Below are 24,666 nucleotides of genomic sequence, written 5' to 3'. Positions count from 1 at the left end.
GCCAATAAATCTGCAGGTTGCAATAATACACGTGTCCCTTTATTTCAGCCAAATTAAGCTGTACTTAAATGATCAGATTTTTGTTGTTGTCTGAGCACCAGTTAATAAACTTCCCACGAGCGATGTACATTTTTCATTTGTGTACTGAACTCTGGTTCAGGGTAGAAATCACAACTTGCTGTAGTTTTTCTGTGGTGCTAATTGTAGCATTTCATGAAATCAGATCAGCTACAGCGGACGGTCCTGTTCTTTATATCACATTCAAGAGTCATTCACACTCCAATTAAATCTGTAGAGAAATCACATCACGTTTGCTTTATAAAACATTTGATTAAATTAAAATGAAATGAAAATATCACATTACAGTTAAATAAGTCATAAATGAGAATTAGTAAATGTGCACTGGCTGATTTCCAGCTTTCTGTTACAGATGTAGTTTAGTTTTATTTCACAAAGATTTATATCTGTGTGCATTTTTTTGTTTTTTTGTTTCAGGTCTAGATCTGATCGCTGCATTTTACGGCTGTCTGTATGCGGGATGTATTCCTATAACTGTACGGCCGCCTCACCCTCAGAATATCCCCACTACACTACCTACAGTTAAAATGATCCTAGACGTAAGGACACACCTCTGTCGTGAATTAAATTATTAGAAATATCTTAATAACTTAATAGTGAAATTATTTAAATTATTGTAAATGTGATGCATTATAGAATGAGACAACACATCAGCTTTCGAAACATTACCATTTTGAATGAATAAATATGTTGGTGTGTGCAGGTGAGTCGTTCAGTGTGTGTCATGACCTCCCAAGCCATCTCTAAACTTCTGAGGTCTAGAGATGCGTCAGTGGCTGTGGACTTTAAATCATGGCCTCCTATCCTGGAAACAGGTGAGTTTGTCAGAAACATGAGATCTTTGTTCTGAGGTTACACATATCAAGTGCTCATCAGAAATATGTGTGTGTTTATTTGTTAGACGATTTGCCAAAGAGGCGTTGTCCCCTGCTGTTTAAGCCATGTGACCCAGACTCGTTGGCGTATCTGGACTTTAGTGTGTCCACTACAGGCATGCTTGCTGGAGTGAAGGTCTGTCTCATCATACCTGTTACTAATGTTGTTTTATGTACTGACTATTAATGTGAAGACATTGCATTTCTGATTTCAGTAATAATCAGAATATGCAGCTCTGTAGTATGTTTTTCTGTGCATGGTAGTTTTCAGATAAAACCATGTTAGTTAAGGTTATTTAAAATAACCTTAAAATAAAATTCTTTATTAAATATTGTAATTAAATTTGAATTTATAAATATTTGAAATGTGTATTTTTTTTTATTAAATATATAAATATATTGTTATGTGCGTGTGTTGTTCTATCCTGGTGTGAGTGTGAGTGTGAAGCTTATGTAAAACAGGGGTTTTCAAACTTTTTGATGCCACAGACACCCAAATATGATAAAAAAATATTTATTTCTTATATATTATCTTATCTTATCTTATATAATCTATAATAAAATATGTTGAATTAGAAACATTTTCACATGTGGTGAGACTCTGCCTTTTGGACCCTATTGTATATTTCTAATGAAGGGACAAGAAATATGTTTGTTAATTATTTGTAATAAAAAAACAATAATCTCTTTTTTTCTCTCTTTCTCTGAAGATGTCTCACAATGCAACCAGTGCTCTGTGTCGCTCTGTTAAACTGCAGTGTGAGTTGTATCCCTCTCGAGAGGTGGCCGTATGTCTCGACCCGTACTGCGGCCTTGGCTTCGTCTTGTGGTGTCTCTGCAGGTACGGATCACCTGTGCACTCGCGTGAGATGAACACTCAGCAAACACAGGTGTTCATTTGTGTGCTTGTTTTCTGTGCGTAGCGTGTTTGCAGGGCAGCAGTCTGTTCTGATCTCTCCGATGGATCTGGAGGTGAACCCTGCTTTGTGGCTGCAGTCCGTCAGTCAGTTTAAAGTTCGAGACACGTTCTGCTCGTACTCTGTGATGGAGCTCTGCACGAGATCTCTCAGCTCTCTCACCGACTCTCTAAAGGTGTGCGCGCACACACACACACACACACACACACACACACCATTTCAATCTGCTTCTCATCAGGATTATTATAGTTAAAGGTATAGTTCACCCCAAAATGAAAATTCTCTCATCATTTACTCATCATTTTCATCATCATTGGGACCGCTACTTCTCACACAAGCTTCACAGCGCCCGTATGACAGTAGACCGGTCCGGAAGCAATGATTTATAGTTTTTTAAAAAGTTACAAATATTGGTATTTTCTTATAGACACGTTATGTTCAGAAGACATTGATTCATCCACTGTGGTTGTATGGTTTACGATACGATCGTTGTGTGTGGTTTTTCACATGTCAAACGACTGCCAGCCATTCACTTGCATTATATGGGCTCACAGAGATGGATTATTTTCCTAAAAAACTTGGAAGAGAATGGAAATGGAAGTCATATACATTGGGGATGGCATTAATGTGAGTAAATGATGAGAGAATTAAAATTTTTGGGTGAATTATCCCTTTAACTAAAACTAAAACCATAAAAAAAAAAACATTTCTGTTACTTGAAATAAAATAAATGTTAATTGAAAAAAGAAAAGATAAAAAATATTTTATTTCAGCTAGTTGCTTAGGCAACATTTCTTATTTTGATTTAGTTTAACTTGACGTATTGTACTAAAAAACTAAATCTAAAATTTTAAATGACAAAAACACAAAAAATTGCTAAAACTTTAACTGAAATTAAAATAAAAACACAAAATATAGAAATAAAATTGAATTCAAAATATGAATAGTATCTCAATAATACTAAAATAACACCGTTTCTCAGTTCACCCCTGTATTTGTGTGTGTGTCTCTCTCTCTCAGGCCCGTGGGATGGATCTGACCCGTGTGCGTTCATGTGTGGTTGTGGCGGAAGAGAGGCCTCGTGTTGCTCTGACACAGTCCTTCTGTAAGCTCTTTAAGGATGTGGGGCTTCACCCTCGTGCCGTCAGCACTGCCTTCGGCTGCAGGGTCAATCTCGCAATCTGCCTACAGGTCAGTATAGGCAAGAATATGACCCACATCGGATTTCGTAGTCTAGCGGCATCCCCCGTGTTCAGTTTATTTCTTTTTTCTAGTCATGTAACTCATTCAACCTTCTATTTGATTTATTGATTTATTTAGTTTTAAGTTTATTATTTAAGTTACTTTTTAACATATTTATACATTACATCTTCCTCTCCTCTCCTCATGTAGCCTCATAGGTTGGGGAAGCTTGCTGAGCAGGTATGACTGAACTTCAACTGATCCTCATCATTTCATAACTCTTGACTGTTCTTCAGTTATTACAACCATATGTAGATGTGGGAGTAAATGTACTAATTATCATCCTTTGTGCATGACAACTAATTTTTACTAGCTGACTAATTGGCAAAGCAATGTTAACCTCACCTCAAATGACTTCAGCTTCAGTGCTCTTGTCCAGAACGGTTCACACGAAACGAAAGCATGCTTATCTCTGGATTCAGACATAAAGGGTGCAAAAAACATTTCTGCCTTTGGACAACTCCTGATTAGCTTCAGGGTGGTTTACAAAAGATGTTGCATAAAACCAAATATATTAGGCCATTACTTGTTATTATATACAACTAACACCTTGCATCTACACTGGAACAGGAGTTTTCCTTCTAGATGATGGATGCCAACAGTTTAACCTGTTTTGAATTAGATGTTTACATAAGGGGAAATATATCATTTTTTAACTAATCTACCTCTACCTTCCTCCTTTTGCTGATTGGTTGAAACCTGTCCATGCACTATACATTTGTACACTTTGTTCACTTTTAATGCAAGTCACCTTGACCATAAAAAAGTAAAGCATCGTGCTCAACTGGTGGGCGATTAAGTATGTTTGACTGTAATTTATAGAAGGTGATTTGTATGTTTGTGCAGGGAACATCAGGACCTGATCCAACAACTGTCTATGTGGACATGAGAGCACTGAGACATGACAGGCAAGACATACACACACACACACATACATTAGGTATTTCATTATTTTCATTCTTACAAAGATGTAGTAAAAGGGACAATTATTACAGATTAGGACATTCAAAAAGTAGTTTTTATTTTCAACAAATAGTTTGAAAGAAGGCCCTTAATGTTCAGAAAATGTTAATTCTCAGAATATATTAAACTAAATATTATATAATATATTGTTAAAAAATATAATATACTAAAATATATACGAAAAGACATTCCGCTTTGAAGATATTGACAGGCAAGTATGTCAGTACATAGCCGAAATAAGAAACGAGGGGCCTCGCTAGTGGGGATGTTCAGCTCTTTGCTGAATTCCAGTGACTTCAGCTGAATAACGGCTCTAGTTGTGGGCAGCCCCTCATTTATTTTTTCATCTACGTACTGACACACTTGCCTGTCAATTTCTTCAAAGTGGACATTTTTAGGACCGCGGGAAGACTTTTTGGGCTCGCCATCTTCTAACATTACACTCTTACACACTGTATTTCTTGGCTGCTGAATGAGAGTTGTTTGACTCTGCTGCATTTATCGGTCATGGAGGAAACTCCATTAGACAGAACCTCTTTCACATGGAAACATGTGCTAACAATGGAAATTTGCATTCAGAGGTTACACCTTTTGGGGGTATGAGACCATTTGCCAGGAGACCACCTTCCTTTGTGTGCCAGTTCTCTCTAAACTCTTAAAAACCTTATTACCTTTTGTTTTACTTATTTGGAAATGAGACATTTGTACCAGTCGCACTGAGACATTTCAAATGATACCAAACCTGTGTAATACTCGATAATTATTCACATCATACCATATGTATTTTTGGGTAATTTTCATGTGGTCTCAGCATGAGAGAGGGGGGGGGGGTGGGGAAGAGGGGGAGAGATGTATTCTGAGGTGAGACTTTGCGTCTCAAATGGTGAGTTCAAATGTTAATTTCCTTTGTTGTCTCAGAGAGCAACTCTCTCTTCCAGTTCTTCCAGTTTTTCCAGTCTTACACTTTACACGTATTATTATGACCGCCGCTAGCGTAGCTAGCGAAAGCGGTCATATAGGGATTGTCAAAGTTTTTTTTTTTTTTTTTTTTCGTCACCTTACTGAATTTTTCGTCAACGATACCAGGGACACCGAAGCACCGGGGAACATGAAATTTTGTGGGCATGTAGCCCCACTAGACTTCTAAGGAAAAATTTCGTTTGGTCCCCGGGGGCCACTCCCCCCCCGCGCTGGGCCCCCCCAAACCCAAAAAAATGCAGTTTTTCCTAAATAACTACCTGAACCGTGGCACCGAGGATGAAGAAATTGTTATGGTATGTTGGTCTACTAGACTTTTACGGAAAAATTTCGTTTGGTCCCCGGGGGCCACTCCCCCCCGCGCGCTGGGGCCCCCGTAAATTTTTCGTCAACGATACCAGGGACACCGAAGCACCGGGGAACATGAAATTTGGTGGGCATGTAGCCCCACTAGACTTCTAAGGAAAAATTTCGTTTGGTCCCTGGGGGCCACTCCCCCCCCGCGCTGGGACCCCCCAAACCCAAAAAAATGCAGTTTTTCCTAAATAACTACCTGAACCGTGGCACCGAGGATGAAGAAATTTTTATGGTATGTTGGTCTACTAGACTTTTACGGAAAAATTTCATTTGGTCCCCGGGGGCCACTTCCCCCCCCCGCGCTGGGGCCCCCGTAAATTTTTCGTCAACGATACCAGGGACACCGGGGAACATGAAATTTGGTGGGCATGTAGCCCCACTAGACTTCTACGGAAAAATTTCGTTTGGTCCCCGGGGGCCACTCCCCCCCCGCGCTGGGCCCCCCCAAACCCAAAAAAATGCAGTTTTTCCTAAATAACTACCTGAACCGTGGCACCGAGGATGAAGAAATTTTTATGGTATGTTGCTCTTAAGGGCCCACATCAACCTAGCCCATAATCACTCATTTGTGATTTGCGCCCCTCCCATAAAAAATGAAAATGCAATATTATTCTGCTTTAATCGCCCCTATCTTCAGTGGAGATGTTCAGAACTGCACCATATTTCATGTGTATGATTAACTTGACATCCTCTGGGGGTATCCTCTGCTAAGTTTTGTAGAATTTCATCCATGGGGGGGGTATAAAATAAATTCATTTATGTGCACATTTAGTGACTGTACACTCATCGGCCTGTAGATGGTGCTGTTGAGCGAAGGGTTGCTGGTTTAGGATGATACTGTCACACACACACATGCAGGAATACAAACAAACGCAATCATGCACACACACTGACATCCACACGCACAGACACACACCCATACACACATACAAATCCACATGCACAGACACACACACACAAACACACACGCGCACACATGTACGCACACATACATACACACACAGACACACACACACACACACACACACACACACACACACAGACACACACACACACACACACACACACACACACACACAAAAAAACACACACACACACACACACACACACACACACACACACACACACACACACACACACACACACACACACACACACACAGACAGACAGACATGCACATACTACTACTTTTTTTAGGTATATACATAAACACGCAATACAGCCAAATTACTCCACGTCATTTATTTTTGTGGAAAGCCAGTGCAGGCCTGAGCGGCGGTCATATTTTGTACCGCGATGCGGTACATCTAGTTTAGCTCTCCCTATTGTTGCGGCATGTAAAAGTCTAGACCCTGAATATAAGACAAACCCATTTTTTCAGATGTATTTCCAAGAAAAAAAACACTGTCATATATTTGGAACAATATAATTTTTTTTCTATCAGATCCTCATTTGAAGTAAGACTGTATGTGTTTGCAGGGTGAGACTGGTTGAAAGAGGATCTCCACATAGTTTACCTCTCATGGAATCTGGGAAGGTTAGTAAGACAGTTAAATGTTTCTTTATTTTCTTTAACCACATTAGATTCCAAAATGTGACTTTTTTTTCTTAATTTTTTAACAGATTTTACCTGGTGTACGTATCATCATCGCTAACCCAGAGACGAAGGGACCAATCGGAGACTCTCATTTAGGGGAGGTTAGACCAGTGGCACTCTCTTGTCTATCAGTTAAAAGAATATCTCCTCATAACCGAGCATCTCACTTGTGTCCGTTTTAAAATGTGTGCAGATCTGGGTCCATAGTCCACAGAATGCCAGTGGGTACTTCACTGTGTTCGGAGAGGAAAATGTGCGTTCGGATCATTTCGGAGCCAGGTTGAGCTTTGGAGACACTCAGACTGTGTGGGCCAGAACTGGATACCTTGGGTTTCTGCGCAGGACCGACCTCACTGATGCAAGCGGAGGTGTGTGTGTGTGTGTGTGTGTGTGTGTTCAATATAGATTGGGCATTTTGTCACAGATAAAGAGGGATTGTCTGTGCATTCATAGAGAGAAAGATTTTTGATTTGCATTGAGCAGTGGAGTTGTTATGAGTTGTTTTATTTGTGTTTTCAGAAAGGCACGATGCCCTTTATGTGGTGGGAGCGTTAGATGAAGTCATGGAGCTGAGAGGTATGAAATACCATCCCATTGACATTGAAACGTCCATCATCAGGGCACATCGGAATATCACAGAGTGGTGAGCTCACACACACATACACACACACACACACACAGCCATGTTTATGTGATTTGTGAGGACATTCCATAGGCGTAATGGTTTTTATACAGTACAAACTGTATATTCTATCCCCCTACACTGCCCCTATCCCTAAACCTACCCATCACAGGAAACATTCTGCATTTTTACATTTAAAAAAAACACTGCTTAGTATGTTTTTAAAGCCATTTGAAAAATGAGGACCCCCAAAATGTCCTCATAAATCACCTATTTTCCCGAGTGTCCTCATTTGCAGGTGTGTTATCATAAAAATGTCCTCAGTTGTCATGAAAACAAGTACACACACACACACACACACACACACACACACACACACACACACACACACACACAGAGATTAGGGGTGGGAACCATGTCATATTGTGATACGATATAATCGTTTTATATTAAAGGATATTTTGGGGTTGGTAAGATTTGTTTCTGAAATAATATTGTGAAATATTATTACAATTTAAAATAAGTTCTCTATTTTAATATATTGTAAGATGTATTTGATTCCTGTGATGTATTTTCAGCATCATTACTGCAGTCTTCAGTGTCACATGATCCTTCAGAAATCATTCTAATACGCTGATTTGATGCTCAAGAAACATTTCTTGTTATTATCAATGTTGAAAACATTTGTGCTGCTTCATATTTTTGTGGAAATCATGATCATTTGTAGGATTCTTTGAATAGAGAGTTCAAAAGAACAGCATTTATTTGAAGTAGAAATCTTTTGTAACATTATAAATATCTTTACTGCTACTTTAGATCATTTTAATTATAAATGTATTCATTTCTTTGAAAAAATAAATCTTGTTGACCCCAAACTTTTAAACGGTAGGGTATACATGGAAGCATACTTATTTTTACTGGAAATACAACCTAAAATATATTTTAACACTAGAACTGCCATGGCGGTCATTTTGACCGTTTTGAATTTTATATCTGCAATAACTTTGTTGAAAAAAAAAAAAAAAATCCTGCTGGTACCTGACTTTTCCTAAAAGTGTCTGTATTTTCATTTAAAATGTTTTTCATATAAATTACACATAAGGCAAAAAAACAAATGAACATATTTACCTATTTCGGCCATAGACGGTCATATTGACCGCACTGAATTTCGCGGTATTATTATAGGCTATACTAATATACACAACAATAAAATGTGGTAAAAAATACACTAAACACATTCAACAACAAATCATTTAAATGTAGGCTAATGATATTCAGAACAGAACAAGAATGAAAAAAATAACTATAAACAAGCCAAAATGAAATAGGCTACTTTATAAGTGAAAGTGAAAGTAAGCGGCGTTGGGCTCACGTAACTCTCTAATTAGAATCAAAATGTTTCAACATTTGCGATGTATGGTAAACTATTCTTTATTATAGGCTTTGTACTTCACTCACGTTCCAATATCGACGGAAAAAATCATCCTCTTCACACGCGCAAAATGGTACGAATTGTACTAGGCTACTGACAAAAAGAGCAGTGGAATTTTTATATGTTAGGTTGACTATTTTATTATTATTATTATATTTTATTATGGCTACAATGAACAGGCTGCAATGTCAAGATTGCAATGCTGGAATATGGTGTGTGTGTGTGTGTGTGTGTGTGTGTGTGTGTGTGTGTGTGTGTGTGTGTGTGTGTGTGTGTGTGTGTGTGTGTGTGTGTGTGTGTGTGTGTGTGTGTGTGTGTGTGTGTGTGTGTGTGTGTGTGTGTGTGTGTGTGTCGGCGGGCGCGGGCGCGATCGAATAGAAACATGAAAACATATCTAGGCTACTCCGTCATTTTGTTCAGGACATCTACGGATATTATTTATTTATAAATGTATAATTAAACTTGTTTAAATGTACAGTTTGGTGTTGTTTTGTTTTTAAAAGACATCCTAATTCAATAAATGCATTAATCTCTCAATTGGGTATTTATCATTAAAGATATAGCCTAGTTTGGAATCTAGCGGTCAAAATGACCGCTTGCGGCAGTTCTAGTAGTTATGGAATTCTGGCACTTCTAGTGTTAAAAAAACAGCTGAAAAAACTGAACTGAAAAAACAGCTGCTGCACATTAAATAACACGAGTTAATAACCAAAGTCTCAACACACTTTAATAAATCATAAAAATAATTGCATAAGCCACATTCAACATTTAACATGTGTTTTTCCTGGCAGTCACGAGCCTCAATATTCAAGGAGGCAATAGTTTCCTTTAAATGTCTTTGCCCTTAAACTGGATATGTTATTATTCAGGTAGCCATCCATAAACTTGTTTGCTCAGCAAGATTCTCTTCATAATGTTGCTGACAATACAGTAGTTGATCAGAGAGTGAAAACTAACTGCAGTGCAGATGAAGACAGTTTATGCTAATGCCTTGCGTAGTTGCATTGCACAATGAATGCACATTTTAGAAAAGCAGCTACTTGTGAAATCGGGTTCAAACTTTCTCTCTCTCTCATTCAGTGCGGTGTTCACATGGACGAATCTCCTAGTGGTGGTGGTGGAGTTGGACGGTTCTGAGCAGGAGGCTCTAGATCTGGTTCCAATGGTAACTAATGTGGTTCTAGAAGAACACTACTTGATTGTGGGTGTGGTGGTCGTTGTGGATACGGGCGTAATTCCCATCAACTCTCGCGGAGAGAAGCAACGCATGCACCTGCGAGACGGTTTCCTCGCCGACCAGCTCGACCCCATATATGTGGCTTATAACATGTAGAAACACACACTCAATGATCTTAAAGATAGGCACAACAACCATGATTTCCAGCACCTTCTCACTCTCAGCACTTCTGTCAGCCTGCTAACTGTAGATTGAACGCCCTAAAAATAGCAAACACACACTCGCACATCATTCACAGAGGGACTTAAAAGACTTAAAGGACTCCTGTAGCATATCTTTAAGTTCTTATTTTCATTTTTGATTGTGTCGCCCAATATTTTGCTAGTGTTGGTTATTTTTTTAACTTGCATACTAAATTTAATTTAAAGAATGGAATTTTATATGATAAATATTGCTGTTGCCAATTAAATCCATGTTATTTATTAGTGTTTTTAAACCTGTGATCACAAATATGTGTCATATTTGTGCTTTTACGTACTTTTCTTTTGCATATATTGTTGTTTTATGCTCGTCTTTGTTGGTGTCTTTGTTGATACACATTTTCGAAGTTGTATTAAAATATCACATACTCATTTAGCATGTTTATCATTTTAATGATACTAATGTTAAGTCATTTTCATAATTGTTAATTATGTACAGAAAATTGTTTGTTTTGTTTTGTCTAGCTTTTGCAACATCATTTTATGTGACTTAATAGTTTAGGCTAACATAAGTCATTTTATCATGTTTATGAACAAGATCATATCTGCACTGTGATACGCATAAATATAGACCTATGTGGAATAGAATTTGCATTCTAGACTCATTGCCCAGCAGCAGCTGATCTCTCCTGTTTTATGTCTATCTCTAGAGAGAGAGAAAGTGAGGGGAGGAGGGAGGAATGGACAGAATGACATATGCACAATGTGTGTTTATTATATCTTTATTTATTTTTGAAGCTTTCATTACATGTAAGATACAAAAGCACTTTGATTATGTCACTGTCTTTTCATATGTCAATAAAATATTTTCAACTATTCTTATTGAGAAAACATGTCTGCCTTGCAAACTTTTGTTGAGGATCACAATGTACATTCACTGCCATCTAGTGAACAAAGTGCTAAATGCATGTTTTACTCTACTTGAATGCCGAGTGGAGTAACATGTGCGGAAAAGGAATGAACTATAAATGTATTGATTTTTTTATTTTATTTTTGATTTTGATTTTTTTTTATTCAGTCTTACAAGCCAAACTGGTTCTTCTGACCTACTGCATGTCAGACTTGCTGATGCATCAGCTGCTTAATTCAGAGGAGCAAAATAATGCCAGTTTTTGTTCATAGATGAACTTATGAATGCGCTTATATTAATCATTTGAATGGTTTCTGCATGTTAAGTTTAGTCCGATAGATAGATACACTGTAAAAAAAAAAAAAAAGTCCATTAAATTAAATAGTAAAAAAACAAACAAAAAACAACGTTTTTTATTATCTGATATAATTTACCGACTTATTGAAGTATTAACATCTGTTTTGTACTATTGTAATGGTGATTAGAGTCACATGATGAATCAAAGCTCATCAGGAGCAGTTTATCCACAAGCTGAGAAAGTTCAAATTAATATATAGAAGCTGCACAGTGTTATTCACACAAACTCGAATATTTTTTTCAAAAAACACACGACATTTTAAAAATGCAATAAAAATTAATTTAACAGCATTAAATGTAACATTAAACCCTAATGTACATAACTGATAAGAAAAAAATTGAAGAAACAGTTATTTCAACAAAAATACATCAAATGTGTAGTGTCACGCAGGAAATTGTGGGAATGTCAATATACGTTTTTTTCCACTGTAAATTATAAAATGATTTGTTTCTTTTCACGTCCAAAAACTGTAACCCTAACCCCGCTAGATCTCAGTTATTCATAGTAGGCTAAGGAAACTTTCTGTTAACCAATTAAGTTTTTCATTTTTACAGTCTTTTACCGTTAAAATCACGATCCTTTTTTACAATGTAATAGTGAACTTATGAATACGAATATTAATCTTAAGAATTTCTGCATGTTTAGTTCGATAGATAGATAGATAGATAGATAGATAGATAGATAGATAGATAGATAGATAGATAGATAGATAGATAGATAGATAGATAGATAGATAGATAGATAGATAGATAGATTAATGCGCTTATATTAATCATAAACTGTGAAGAGTTTCTGTGTATTAAGTTTAGTCCACAAGGTGGCGCTTCCGGACCGCTCGTGCACGCTCGTTGCGCCACCCTCATTCTGCCAGTGAGAACTGAAGCTTCCTGTCACTGTGTGTATCCAGAACAGCGGGTTTGGTCAGAGTGCGTGTGTTGTTGCAGGATGTGGTGAGTGCGAGAGGTGGTACCGCTCACAGCTCGCGCGGTGACGAGAGGGACAGCGAGACGTGGCGCGCGCTCAGAGACGGGGCAGCAGCTGGAAGACTCGAGCGAGTTGAAGTTCGTTGTGAAGGGCGGAAAATCACGGGCCGACGGCCGCTCCATACAAGGCAAGGTCGGGTGGGGAGCAGTTTAGGGAGAAGCGCTGATCCAATCATCTGCGCTCCTGGGAAGAGCCGGAACCGAGCGACGCGACTCGTTTTGTTTACTATAAATATTCTTAACTTACATGTTTGAGATGTTTCTTTAGAAACTCTCTTGTTTCTTTAGTTGTTTAGTTTTTAGTTTTGTTGTTTGTTTTGGATTTGTGTACTTTGGAGATGAGTGCGTCAGCAAACGGAGTGCAACCCAAACCCGCACCAGCGGTCAGTCAGAACGGACCGGGTTCTGCTCCGACCCCCAAAGATGTCAAAACACCCGAGCCGGTTGTACCGGACGAGGAGCCGCAGTCCCCGGTGACGGACGCCACGCAGATGGGAATTAAGTTCGCTAAGACATTCCTGGTGATTTTCCCTATCTACGTGCTGGGATATCTGGAGTTCAGTTTCAGCTGGGTCCTCATCGGCCTGGCCGTGCTGTTCTGGCTCAGGCGGAACCAGGGAACCAGATTCGCTCGGGTCAACCAGGCACTGGCGTTTCTGGAGCATGAGGAGCGAGCGGTGCGTCAGACCGTCCGGAGCTCAGAGCTGCCGCCGTGGGTGAGTGACACTGAACATTGCGGTACTCAAATCTGGTAATGATTGACATGGAGAACTTTGACCCCAGGGCCAGCATTGACCTGTAGCACTAATTCAGACTTGTGTGTTTGAGTGTGTGTGTGTGTGTGTGTGTGTGTGTGTGTGTGTGTGGTTAAAGTCTGATGCTGTCAAAAGTATGTGTATTCACCAATGACATTGCTTACATTCCTGAATGAGTCACAAACCCAATCAAGACACAAATCTGAAGTGTCAGAACCGGCCATCCAACATTTGACCTTAGAAGATTCACTATTAAGCTCTTCTAAGATCTTTATATGTAAAGTATTCCATAGGTCTAGTGAGAGACAGATAGTCAAGTTGAATTTGTCTACTTATTTATTTATATTTAAGCTATACTTTGCATAAAAATAAATATAATGGCATTAATAATAATAAAATATTTAGGATATAACTATTTAGGACATCTCTTATCGGCCATTATATATAAAATATTCTTTATTATATATATATATATATATATATATATATATATATATTAGCACTGGTCAAAACAAAAGTTTGGAAACATTACTTTTTTTTAATGTTTTTGAAAGAGGTCTCTTATGCTCATCAAGCCTACATTTATTTGATCAAAAATACAGAAAACATTTATTATTGTTTAAAATAATGGTTTTCTATTTTAATATACTTTACAATATAATGCAAATCTGATTTTCAGCATTATTACTCCAGTCTTTTTATATTTTAGTCTATTTTAAATTGTGATAATATTTCACAATATTACTATTTTTTTCTGTGATTTTGATCAAATAAATGCACTCTTGATGACCGTAAGGAACTTCTTTCCTTAAAGATATATATAGTTATATAAACACTAAAGATATTTTTATTTATAAGGGCCGATACCCAGATTTGATTCTGAAATATTAAATCAGTGGCTGCATTCAAAATCATTTGTCATGCTCAGGTAGAAACATAAACTTGAATCCTTGTGGGAAATTACAAAGTTTTAATTACACACATGGACACGCCAGGTTGTCATGTCTGTTTCTTTTGGCCTGCGGACACTCTCTGGTTCTGTTACTTTAAACAAATGAGTGCGCTGTCTAACCTGAGATCACAGTTCTGGCATATTATTTCATATCGTTAGCAGGCCTCTGTGCTGAAAGAGTCATTCAGGGACACAAAACTCCAGTGTTCACTCCATTAGCTTTAACTCACTCTTCTTGGCATGGCCAGACAGGCTTTCGTTGTTCTTTCTTTCAGTTTTAGCCTGATATTAAGTAACTTGAACAGGTAATTCGTGAAACTCAGGTTGACTGATTGTCTGAGTTGGGTTGGTTGCATGGTTCGTTTGATTGTGAACCTACTTGAAAGTGGATTATTGTGTTATATGATAGTTTTTAAAAAAGAAACACTGCACACATTCAGACATTCAACTTTACAACAGTTATTAGTTTTAAGCATATGTGTTTGAGTGAAGTGTGTTTGTAAACAAGTTCAGGTCATATATTGTTTATTTGTGTCAGATGATAGCCACATATGGTGAAATAACCTCTCCTTAGTGGGTGTGGTGCGTTACTACAGCAACTGTCATTATGACATTCAACATCATTATTATTATGACATCACCAACACATAGGGAGTCACATGCTTGAGGACATGTTGCTATAGGGACATGTCACTCAGATGAGGCGCACCACTTTCCCTTTTGGGTTAATGGTGTGTACGAGCAGATACAATAACTCTTTTCCTGGAGGGCAGATTATATAAAGACAGTATTCCCATCCTATTGTGTGTGTCTGTGTCTGTGTTTGTGCACGTGTTCATAACTAACAAGGGAATCAATATATCAAACATGGCGATGAAAAGCAAGTGAAGTTTGTGTTACCTGAACCATGAAGTGTACACACAAGGGGTTTTAGTTTGTCCTAACCTCTGTGTAACTCATTCATTATATATACCGTATTTTTCGGACTATAAGTCGCTCCGGAGTATAAGTCGCATCAGTCAAAAAATGCCTCATGAAGTGAAAAAAAACATATATAAGTCGCACTGGACTATAAGTCGCATTTATTTAGAAATTTATTTCACAAAATCCAAGACCAAGAACAGACATTTAATCAGGAAAGGCAAGTTATTCAACTACACAGTAGCACACAGAACAACAGGCTGAATAGGTGTCCAGTATGTTAAGGTAACACATTAACGCCCGTTTCACACATACTCCGTTTGTAGTGCGTATATTTTTCCGTACCCTTGTTAACAGGTCAGAGCTTTCACAATGCACGCGGTTGCAGTCCGTCGATCCGTTCCAGGAGCGGTGTGTATACAGCAGTGCAGCGATCGTTTCCGCGCCGAGTCTATTTTTGCTGTGCTGCACGCGCTGAATTAAAGTGACAGCACACGGTTTGTGGTCAAAATGAATACAGATTGACCAGATTGACATGAAAATGTAGTAATTTCATCATAAATGCATTTAATTAAATACTAGCCTACTATTTTTCACAGTCATCTTTTTACTTAAAGCGTTGGTAAATCAAGGAAAACTACAATTTACTTCAACAAGGCGACATAATGAACAACACTCGTCTCATTCGTGGAGGTGGAAAAACAAGTTATTTGTGACATGCAAGATTTATTGTATAAAGATTTAAATTATGCAAAAGAAAGGGTATGAGTCTGCTGTTTTTGTCAATTTTAAGTTTTAATTTAAAATGTATGCGATTTTAATATAAGTGCATGGTTAAATATTTTACCACTTGCTTGAGCAACTTAATATATAATTATATAGAAGTAATGCATTCAATAATAGTTTGTTTAAATTGTGTTTAAACGTGAATACGTCTATTAAAGAGTATACGTATAAAGAGAATCGCAATGCTGACAAAAAACTTTTTCTTTTTTTTTTAAATAAAATTTGCTGATAACTTCTGGATTTGAAATACAATGTGTTTGGGGTTACAGCCGCGGGTCAGTTACATAGGTCAGTTACGCACTGCAAACGCAGCTTATGTGAAAGCACTTTAGCGCGTGCTGCTCCTGCACAGCATATGCACCGCACACGCACTGCACACGTTATTCAGCTACACAATAGCATAAAGAACAAATATCTGGGAGGCTGAATAAGCTAAATTAACATAAGCCAGCGAGTCCAACAAGCAAGTTACCAGTAAAAAAGTTCACCAAGCTCCCGCGATCTCATTCCTCATCATTTTCTTCATCATCCGTGTCGCTTCTGAACAACTCCGCCAACTAGAGCGCCCCCTCGCGGCTGTAGACGGTAATGTTTTCTCTTGGTTCATCTCAGTCTGAATTAATTTTGATATATAAGTCGCACCTGACTATAAGTCGCAGGACCAGCCAAACTATGAAAAAAAGTGCGACTTATAGTCCGGAAAATACGGTAATCTGCTTCTGAGTAGTGGTCGACTGATATCGACATTGGCCCGCCAAACTATATTTTAGACATAGTAGACACATTATTTGACGTAGTATTCACTAACATAATTAGAAATAAATAAGTTGAAAATGATTTAAACTTAAAAAAAATCTTGATTCTGTAATAGGTCTACTACTATACTTTAATATTATCTATCTGTAATGCTATACTTTTTGAAAAAAAAAAATAATAATAATTTGTGAGACCTGTCTGAGTGCACTGGGAATCATGTTTTCTCAAATAAAGACCAGGCAATGCTAATTTTACATGCATTACACATTGAATGTGACATAACGGCCAACTGGATATAGCGCAGCATATTATTAGACAGAACTGTTAAATAAAGACAACAATTGTGGGTTCTTAGAAGACTGGGTTTTCAGCTCTGTCAAAATAAAAGTCCCACTTGTGACAATTATCGGCCAAACGGGAAAAAAATTACCGGCTAATGCCGATAATTAAAAAAAAAAAAAAAGAGCCTAATATGTGGCAATATATTGGTCGACAACTACTCGGCAGCTTTGCCAAATCCTCCTGCTGAAAATCTACGAAACCAAAAAGTCAAGCCTCTAAAATCTAATAAAGGGTTAAAAAGGACTCCATTGGACTGTTGCAAAACAGTGTTTAATAATCCAAGAGACACCTTTTATTCGCTTGGCTTTATCGCGTCACGCTCAGTGTGAAAGGGCCTTTATTGTGTCTGTGTGTGTGTGTGTGTGACTGATACATTTATTACAGTATGTTTGCTTTACTGTGTCTGACTCTGATCAAAGTCACTTTGAGCTCTATAGAGACTTTGTTGTATGTTTGAGACTGGTGCAAGTTCTTTTTCTGTATTAGGTGGTCAGAAAATGGATGGCTCTTTTCAATGCAGTGCTAAGCTCCAATGTTTTTGTTCGTCGTCTACATTGATTTCCATCCACAGCCATCATCTTGTTCTTTCAGGAAACACTGTGGACAGTGTTTTTCTCTCCTCATGTCATTTCTCTTTAATGAATAAACTAGAAGTCATTTAGGTCAGCAGATCTCTCCACCGCCAGCCTCGTTCATCTCATCATCCGCTGTCTGTAAATTGCTGAGGGGTACCAGTCTGTCCGTTCTCTCTCAGCAGAGATGCTTGTTTACTAAAAATCCAGTCATCATTTACTCACCCTGATGACTCACCCCATATTGAAACCAGTATGATTCCAAGCCTGGATATTCTGCTAACCATCCATTTCTAAAAGTCTTACTGGTTTCAATGATATGACTGGTTTCTTACTGGTTTCAATGACTGGTGCATGATATATGTATGTATTTATATATATTAGTTGTCAACTGGCATTAGTATCTGTCCATATTGGATATAATCATCTGATATTGGATATTTAATGCATGCTCGTGCTAATGCATGCATGTCCGTTGACAACCTTTTTTCTGTGACTAAGACGAGGCAATAAGGGTCATAACTGTGACTATATGGGTATATTGATGTAAAAAGAAAATATGCAGCATGATATGTGACTAAGTTTTCATTTGATTAAAACTTGACTAAAATGCTCATTATAGACATTTAGTCGACTAAAACTTGACTAAACAAAACAGGACAAGGTTGACTAAAGATAACTAAAATGTACATTTGACACAGAACAAGACAAAAAAAAAAAAAAAAAGGCTGACAAATTTGCAATAGCTGAGTGCATCCCTACTATTCCTTCCTCATATTTGACATATTTTTGTATGTCAGACATGTGCTAATAATACGGTCCAATCATTTTCTTGAATTGAGTCTGAGACGCTGACTGCCTGGCACATGCCCAGCTAAAACGGCAAATGCCCTTTGACCTGTTCAGCGGTCCTGCTGACTCCTCTCAGACGTGCCTGTGATACCTCACCAAATCATTAAGCAGATCTAGCTGTAAGTCCTTCATAGAGTCCACAAGACCATCTACACCTCTGGTTAACTAATTTAGGCCAGCGGTTCAGAGAGTTCAGGTTAACATATAAAAAGAACAATTCAAGTTGTTTTGTTTTTTGTGATATTTTTGTGTTTTCTGTGTAATACAAAAGGACGTCCTATGTGGTGCATAATGCATGTCTGCTCCCTTCCCAGCCTCAAACACAACATGACGACTCGAGAAGACAGAGTAGTATGCAACTATACACGTATAACCTCAAAGAACATTTCAGTCAAATATCAAACACAGTATATAATAACAGTAATATCCACAAAACTGCGCTAATAGGAAGTGTGCAAATGGCAAAGTGAGCAAAAAGCTGCCGGCACAGAGGAGATATGGGTATTTAAATGGTGGCGTGAGGTGATTGGCACTGTGAACCGGGGCGTCATCTTCCTTGGTGAAGAATCGCAGGCTGTGGATCCAATGGAATCTGAAACGCACACAAAACAAACTACCCACACATACACATAACACGCATTCCTCCGTATAGCGTACGCAACTCAAGGGCTCTGTGAATAGGGCATAGGGATGCTCGCTTCTGATGGGAGTTTTGCAAACACACATGAACAAGCTAATTAAGGTCTTCAGATGTCTTACTAGAAAATGATAGGAAAGTGAGTTTAATCAAGGTTGCAGCTAAACCCCTGATTTAGGGGTCAGATGAGGTCAAATCTGTCTATAAGTTTACTATTGTGGATAGCTACTGTTACACTCAGAATGAGTGCGTTTGTTTCTGAACTGGGCAACAGGATTGTTTATGACAAAGTTGTTTACTTGGATGGGAAATGACAGTACTTAAAAGATCAGATCTTACACAGATGCACACGTTCACGTCCACGCCCATAAATCCCCCACACACACATTACTGCATTTGGTCAGTGTCAGCGTGTTAACATGTCTTCATGAATCAGCTTCATGAATCATGCTTAGACTAGTTGCCTCGTCCTTTCAAAACTGCACTATTGTAACTGGAAGTACTGCATGGAAGTTTCTGCCTCATTTCAATTCTCATTTTAACTGTGTTTAGGGATTGATGTTATAAAAACAGACAGATAAATAGTAATATTAAATATATACTGCATATTCACATTGTGTCTGTGAATGATACTTTGACCCCTATCAGCATTTTCTAAATCTTTTGAAGGCCAGAGGTATGTGTGTTTGCGGCAGAGATGAGACAGATGTACAGATGCAGTCTTAGTAATATCAGATCAGATCAGATCAGCGTCGACTGCTGTCTGACAGGCTATGCGAATTAGCAGGCTAACTTTAGCTGTTTTATGCTCTCTGCGCATATAATCAGGAAATAGCACAGCTTTGAGTCATAGACTGGCTTTCTCCCTCAGGAAAATATGAGAAAGAAATGGAGCCAATACAAGTCAGGGGTTTTCCATTTGGTTTTCCTGGCATATCTCTCGCTCACATGCTTTTGTGCGACATCTTTCCATATAGGTCCTTTCTCCTTAACACAGTTTACTCTTCTCCGTGTTGATTAAAGTAAGATGAAGAGCCAGAGACAGAGAGACACGGCGAGAGAGCAGCTTGATGCGACAACTAGAACACTACCATTAAAATCAAAGAAACTGCCGACAAAATAGGGATGGAAATATTAGCATTTAACTACTTAAAAGAACATTTATTTTGGTAACAATTTTTTTTTGTTAAAGCATTATATATTAGAACAAAACTTCCTTTTAAATTGCTGTGACAAAGTCAGTCCATGTTTAGTTTTAGAGTTTTTATTGCAATCAATCTTAAATGTTTTTTTAAAAGGTTTTTTATCATCCATTTTAAAATGTCTGAATTTCACTAATTAAAATTGCTATAGAAGCAGACATGGCATTAAGAAAGAAAGAAACAAACAAAACTCTCTTTAATGAGTAAACTGTAGCAGTTCTCATTTTCTACACTGTAAAAAATTACTACAGTAAAAACCTGTTAATTGGTTAACCATAAGTTACCTTACCATATAAGGCCTAGGCTATAGTGAAAAATTGTAAATGGTTTAACATTGCGTTAAATATAATTTTACCGTTCAGTAATGTTATTTTATTTTTATTTTTATTTAAATAGCGCTTTATACAGTACAGATTGTTTCAAAGCAGTTTTAGTCTGATAACAGGAAAAATGTATATGCATTTCGGCTGTTTTTCAGCTAAAGTCAGTTCAGTGTTGATTCAGTTCTGTTGTAAAGATCATCAATTATTAAATTAGTTCATTTAATCTATAAAGCAGTTCTGCAAAACAATTATGTCATTGTCCAGCTCAGTTAATTTCTCATACAACAGTGCAGTACAGTCAGATCAATAATATTGTTGAATATTAAGTGCCCCCAACTAAGCAAGCCAGAGGCAACAGTGGCAAGAAAGCAAAACATCTGGTGACAGAACAGAGAAAAAAACCTTGGAAAAAACCAGGCTCAGTCGGGGGACCAGTCCTCCTCCGGCTAATGAACGAACAGTGTAAGATTATGATTCAGATCGGGATCAGTTGCATTCTATTCATCCAATGTAAAATGTATTTCATTTAAATAGGTTTAGTGAAGAACCACTTTGGCTGAATTAGTAAGTGAGTAACTCTTTAGAGCGATTAAATCCAATTACTCATGACTGATCCTTTAAAGGAGCTCATAAGTGTCATCCTGTAGGTCAGCATCTGTGGAAGAACGCAGATGGTCAAGAACCTCCAACTGGACCATCATGAAAATGATGTATTTTAATGAAAAAGTATATATTTTTTTGTTTTTTGTTCTAATCCAGAGATTTTCTAATTGCATCGATCGCTCTCTGTGAGAGTGGGAGACAGAGATTTAGAAAGATCATGTTCTGTTCGCAACTTTAATTTGCTAGTCTTCAGCAATGTAACAAAATGTTCCAGTCTAATAGCCACATCATGTTATTATAATGTGGCCTTGTAATGAGTAATGGATATGATGAGTAATCAGAATAATACTAGTTCATTCAAGTTGTGAGCCATGGCCTAGCAGTGAGCCGTGGTGATGCAGTGTTTTGATTCTTTCCGTCTCCACAATACCTTTCCTCTCTAATGTGGCCAACCTAAGATTAAAACATCTTTTGGTAACATATTTTCATTGATGCAGTATTTAATTGAAGCAGATTGTACTGTCCCTCACAGCCTTACATTCAGTTGCATCAAATTAAATATTGTCTACCCTCACTAAAGTCCATTGAGTGACAAACCTCAAGTAGCAAGCAAAACCGGTATAAAAAGCCCCTCTTTTTATCAACTCATGAACCAATGCATCTTTCCCTACACGCTTGACAGTTGAAGACTCAATGTGTCATTATAAAAAAAATAAAGAATGAAAATATGTATAACTATTTTAATAGCTGTGATGTGTGCTACTGTTAGCTGATGATGTGCTGTGACAAATGAGACTGAATGTGTATAAATCTGCCATTCAAATAAAATAAAACATTCTGATTATTCAATTGGTTTTCTGTTTCAGGTTCATTTTCCAGATGTGGAGAGAGTGGAGTGGCTCAACAAGGTACTGTATGTGTGTGTGTGTGGGGTGGGGTGGTTTCATAAATATAGATCTGCATCTAGGATAACCCAGAAATGTCTCCTCAAGAGTATTAACTCCTCTCTCTCTCTCTCTCTCTCTCTCTCTCTCTCTCTCTCTCTCTCTCTCTCTCTCTCTCTCTCTCTCTCTCTCTCTCTCTCTCTCTCTCTCTCTTTCTTTTCTTTTCACAGACTGTGCATCAGATGTGGCCATATATTTGTCAGTTTGTAGATAAAATCTTCAGAGAGACCATTGAACCAGCAGTACAGGGGGCCAATGCGCACCTTAGTACTTTCACCTTCTCCAAAATAGACATGGGGGACAAGGTACAGTACATGCACATGTTTACCTAGCTATCTAAATTAGGACATACCATAACTCAAACCCTAAACCTTTCCCTGAAAGAAAACGTTTTGCATTGAAAAAATGCCCATAAAAACATAAAAAAAAAAAAAAGCACATTATATTATTATTAAATTATATTATGATGGTTTAATTATATCTAAATTAGTGTAATGTATTAACTATACTGTATTAATAGATGTATTTATTATAAATAACACAAATAACTTTATTTTTGTATCTGTTTTTACCTTTGAGGACATACCAAAGACTTTTGTTGTGTTATATAAAGCTATTTATAATTGCTACAGATCAACTTAAACCCTAAATTTACCCCTAAATGAAACCTTTGGCAAAAAAAAAAAAAAAAGATAAAGATAAGATTAAGATAAAAAGATTAAGATAAAAATATAAAGATTAAGATAAAAAAAAATAAATAAAAAAAAAAATATATATATATATATACATATATATATATATATATATATATATATATAAATTTGACCTTTAAGGACATCCACAAAGGAAGGTTTAACCATATTTAACTTCATATTTAACATATTCAACATTTGTCCCGTAGTACAGCTTTGTAAACCCACGCACACGTTTTTCTTACACTCTTACACTCTAAAATATAATACATTTTTGTTTGTCTGCAGCCTCTCAGGGTGGATGGAGTGAAAGTTTATACAGAGAATGTGGATAAACGACAGATTATTATGGACCTTCAGATCAGGTAAAGTACATAGACACAGTTAACTACTGGGACTCATTAATGGGCATTTTTGAAACTTGAAATGTGTTTTTTTGTTTGTTTGTTTTTTGTGTAGTTTTGTCGGAAACACTGAAATTGATGTGGACATTAAGAAATACTACTGCCGTGCAGGAATCAAGAGCATACAGGTAAGACAGAGACACAATTGTGTGACACATACCTGTTTGTGTGGTGCTTGCATAAGTTGCTTACATTTGAGTAGGTCCCCATTACCCTGAAAACAATAAGGGCAACCACACATGAGCCATTTGAACCTCATGTCAGAAGAGCTTCTTTTCTCTGGTAGATTAGAGTCAGGCATTAGAGATAATGGTAGTCTCTTCTTATATCTGCAAGCATAAGTTTTTTAATTATTTATCAGCTTTTTGCCTTTAACTGGAGAGGATAGTGGAGATGTTACAGGAAACGATACGGAGAGGAGGGGTGGTGGTATCAGGAAATGACCTGAGCAGGATCACTCCGATAATTCTTTTTATTAAAATGCCTAGTGGTTAATGTATATGCTGCAACACATTCAGCAGTAGTGCTCATGCCAGAAAGTTTGAAATCCAACATTTCTCACTTTCCCCCATGATTCCCTGTCCTCTTTCCAATATTTTATTAGTAAAAAATGTGATTAAAGGCACAATATGTAAGATTTTTTCATTTAAAATATCCAAAAACCACTAGCACAGTGTTATACATTTGAATGCATTAGAATTAGAAAACTAATCTGTGTTATATAGCTCAACATTTGTTAGTCTTATTGTTGTAATCTCTTGTTTTCTTGATTTACCGTAAGTAACATGTTTGTACCCAAAAAGTAAATCAGACTACACCATTTTGTCAAGTGGCTAACATAGCATAAATCAGAAAGAGCTTTATTTGTAACAGTAATAAAGCATTTTCTCCACCATACAATATATTTTAAAATGAATGACATGCCATTTAGCAACACAAGCTATCCAGCTTTTATTAATATGATATTCTAATATCGAACTGGCTTATTGCAGTGTGCAACAAGTGTCTCATACCAGCAGCCACCAAGCGGAGCAGCAAATGGATTTAGTATGATTGTTTTGACCAAGTAAAACAGTGTTGCGTTACCCCACAATTTTAATTCGTAAAATAAACTCACTTGTATGAGTAGTAATTCAGCCCTCGTGGCTATTTTATTAGAATGAAATAAAATAATGTGATTTTAGGGAAGAAGGAGGCAGGAACCGGCAAACGTTAAACGTAACTTTAATTGAAATA

The 24,666-nt window shown here is 37.3% G+C and overlaps 2 protein-coding genes across 6 annotated transcripts in view; both read left to right on the top strand.

Annotated features, from left to right (window-relative positions):
- dip2cb (disco-interacting protein 2 homolog Cb) overlaps positions 1-11,326 on the top strand; it is a 35,964-nt gene extending 24,638 nt beyond the window's left edge. Inside the window, exons 27-39 of one of the 2 annotated variants that reach the window (XM_079875294.1) lie at positions 496-617; positions 782-893; positions 980-1,089; positions 1,664-1,794; positions 1,877-2,045; positions 2,891-3,061; positions 3,263-3,292; positions 3,959-4,020; positions 6,890-6,947; positions 7,034-7,108; positions 7,201-7,375; positions 7,527-7,650; positions 10,142-11,326. In XM_079875294.1, coding sequence (XP_079731420.1) covers positions 496-617; positions 782-893; positions 980-1,089; positions 1,664-1,794; positions 1,877-2,045; positions 2,891-3,061; positions 3,263-3,292; positions 3,959-4,020; positions 6,890-6,947; positions 7,034-7,108; positions 7,201-7,375; positions 7,527-7,650; positions 10,142-10,394 — 1,592 coding nt within the window. In that variant the 3' untranslated portion in view covers positions 10,395-11,326. The remainder of the gene's footprint in view (positions 1-495; positions 618-781; positions 894-979; positions 1,090-1,663; positions 1,795-1,876; positions 2,046-2,890; positions 3,062-3,262; positions 3,293-3,958; positions 4,021-6,889; positions 6,948-7,033; positions 7,109-7,200; positions 7,376-7,526; positions 7,651-10,141) is intronic. The other variant, XM_079875295.1, reaches the window with a different exon arrangement.
- Positions 11,327-12,598: 1,272 nt separating this feature from the next.
- The window catches only part of esyt2a (extended synaptotagmin-like protein 2a), a 28,037-nt gene continuing 15,969 nt past the window's right edge, over positions 12,599-24,666 (top strand). For 2 of the 4 annotated variants that reach the window (XM_079875323.1, XM_079875322.1), the window contains exons 1-5: positions 12,626-13,405; positions 22,257-22,298; positions 22,505-22,639; positions 23,315-23,391; positions 23,486-23,558. In XM_079875323.1, coding sequence (XP_079731449.1) covers positions 13,028-13,405; positions 22,257-22,298; positions 22,505-22,639; positions 23,315-23,391; positions 23,486-23,558 — 705 coding nt within the window. In that variant the 5' untranslated portion in view covers positions 12,626-13,027. Of the gene's footprint in view, positions 13,406-22,256; positions 22,299-22,504; positions 22,640-23,314; positions 23,392-23,485; positions 23,559-24,666 lie in introns of all 4 variants that reach the window. The other 2 variants (XM_079875324.1, XM_079875325.1) reach the window with 2 other exon arrangements.

Source organism: Squalius cephalus, assembly GCF_949319135.1.
Source record: "Squalius cephalus genome assembly, chromosome: 7".
NCBI lineage: Eukaryota > Metazoa > Chordata > Actinopteri > Cypriniformes > Leuciscidae > Squalius > Squalius cephalus.
This window is presented reverse-complemented; position numbering and strand designations above follow the sequence as displayed.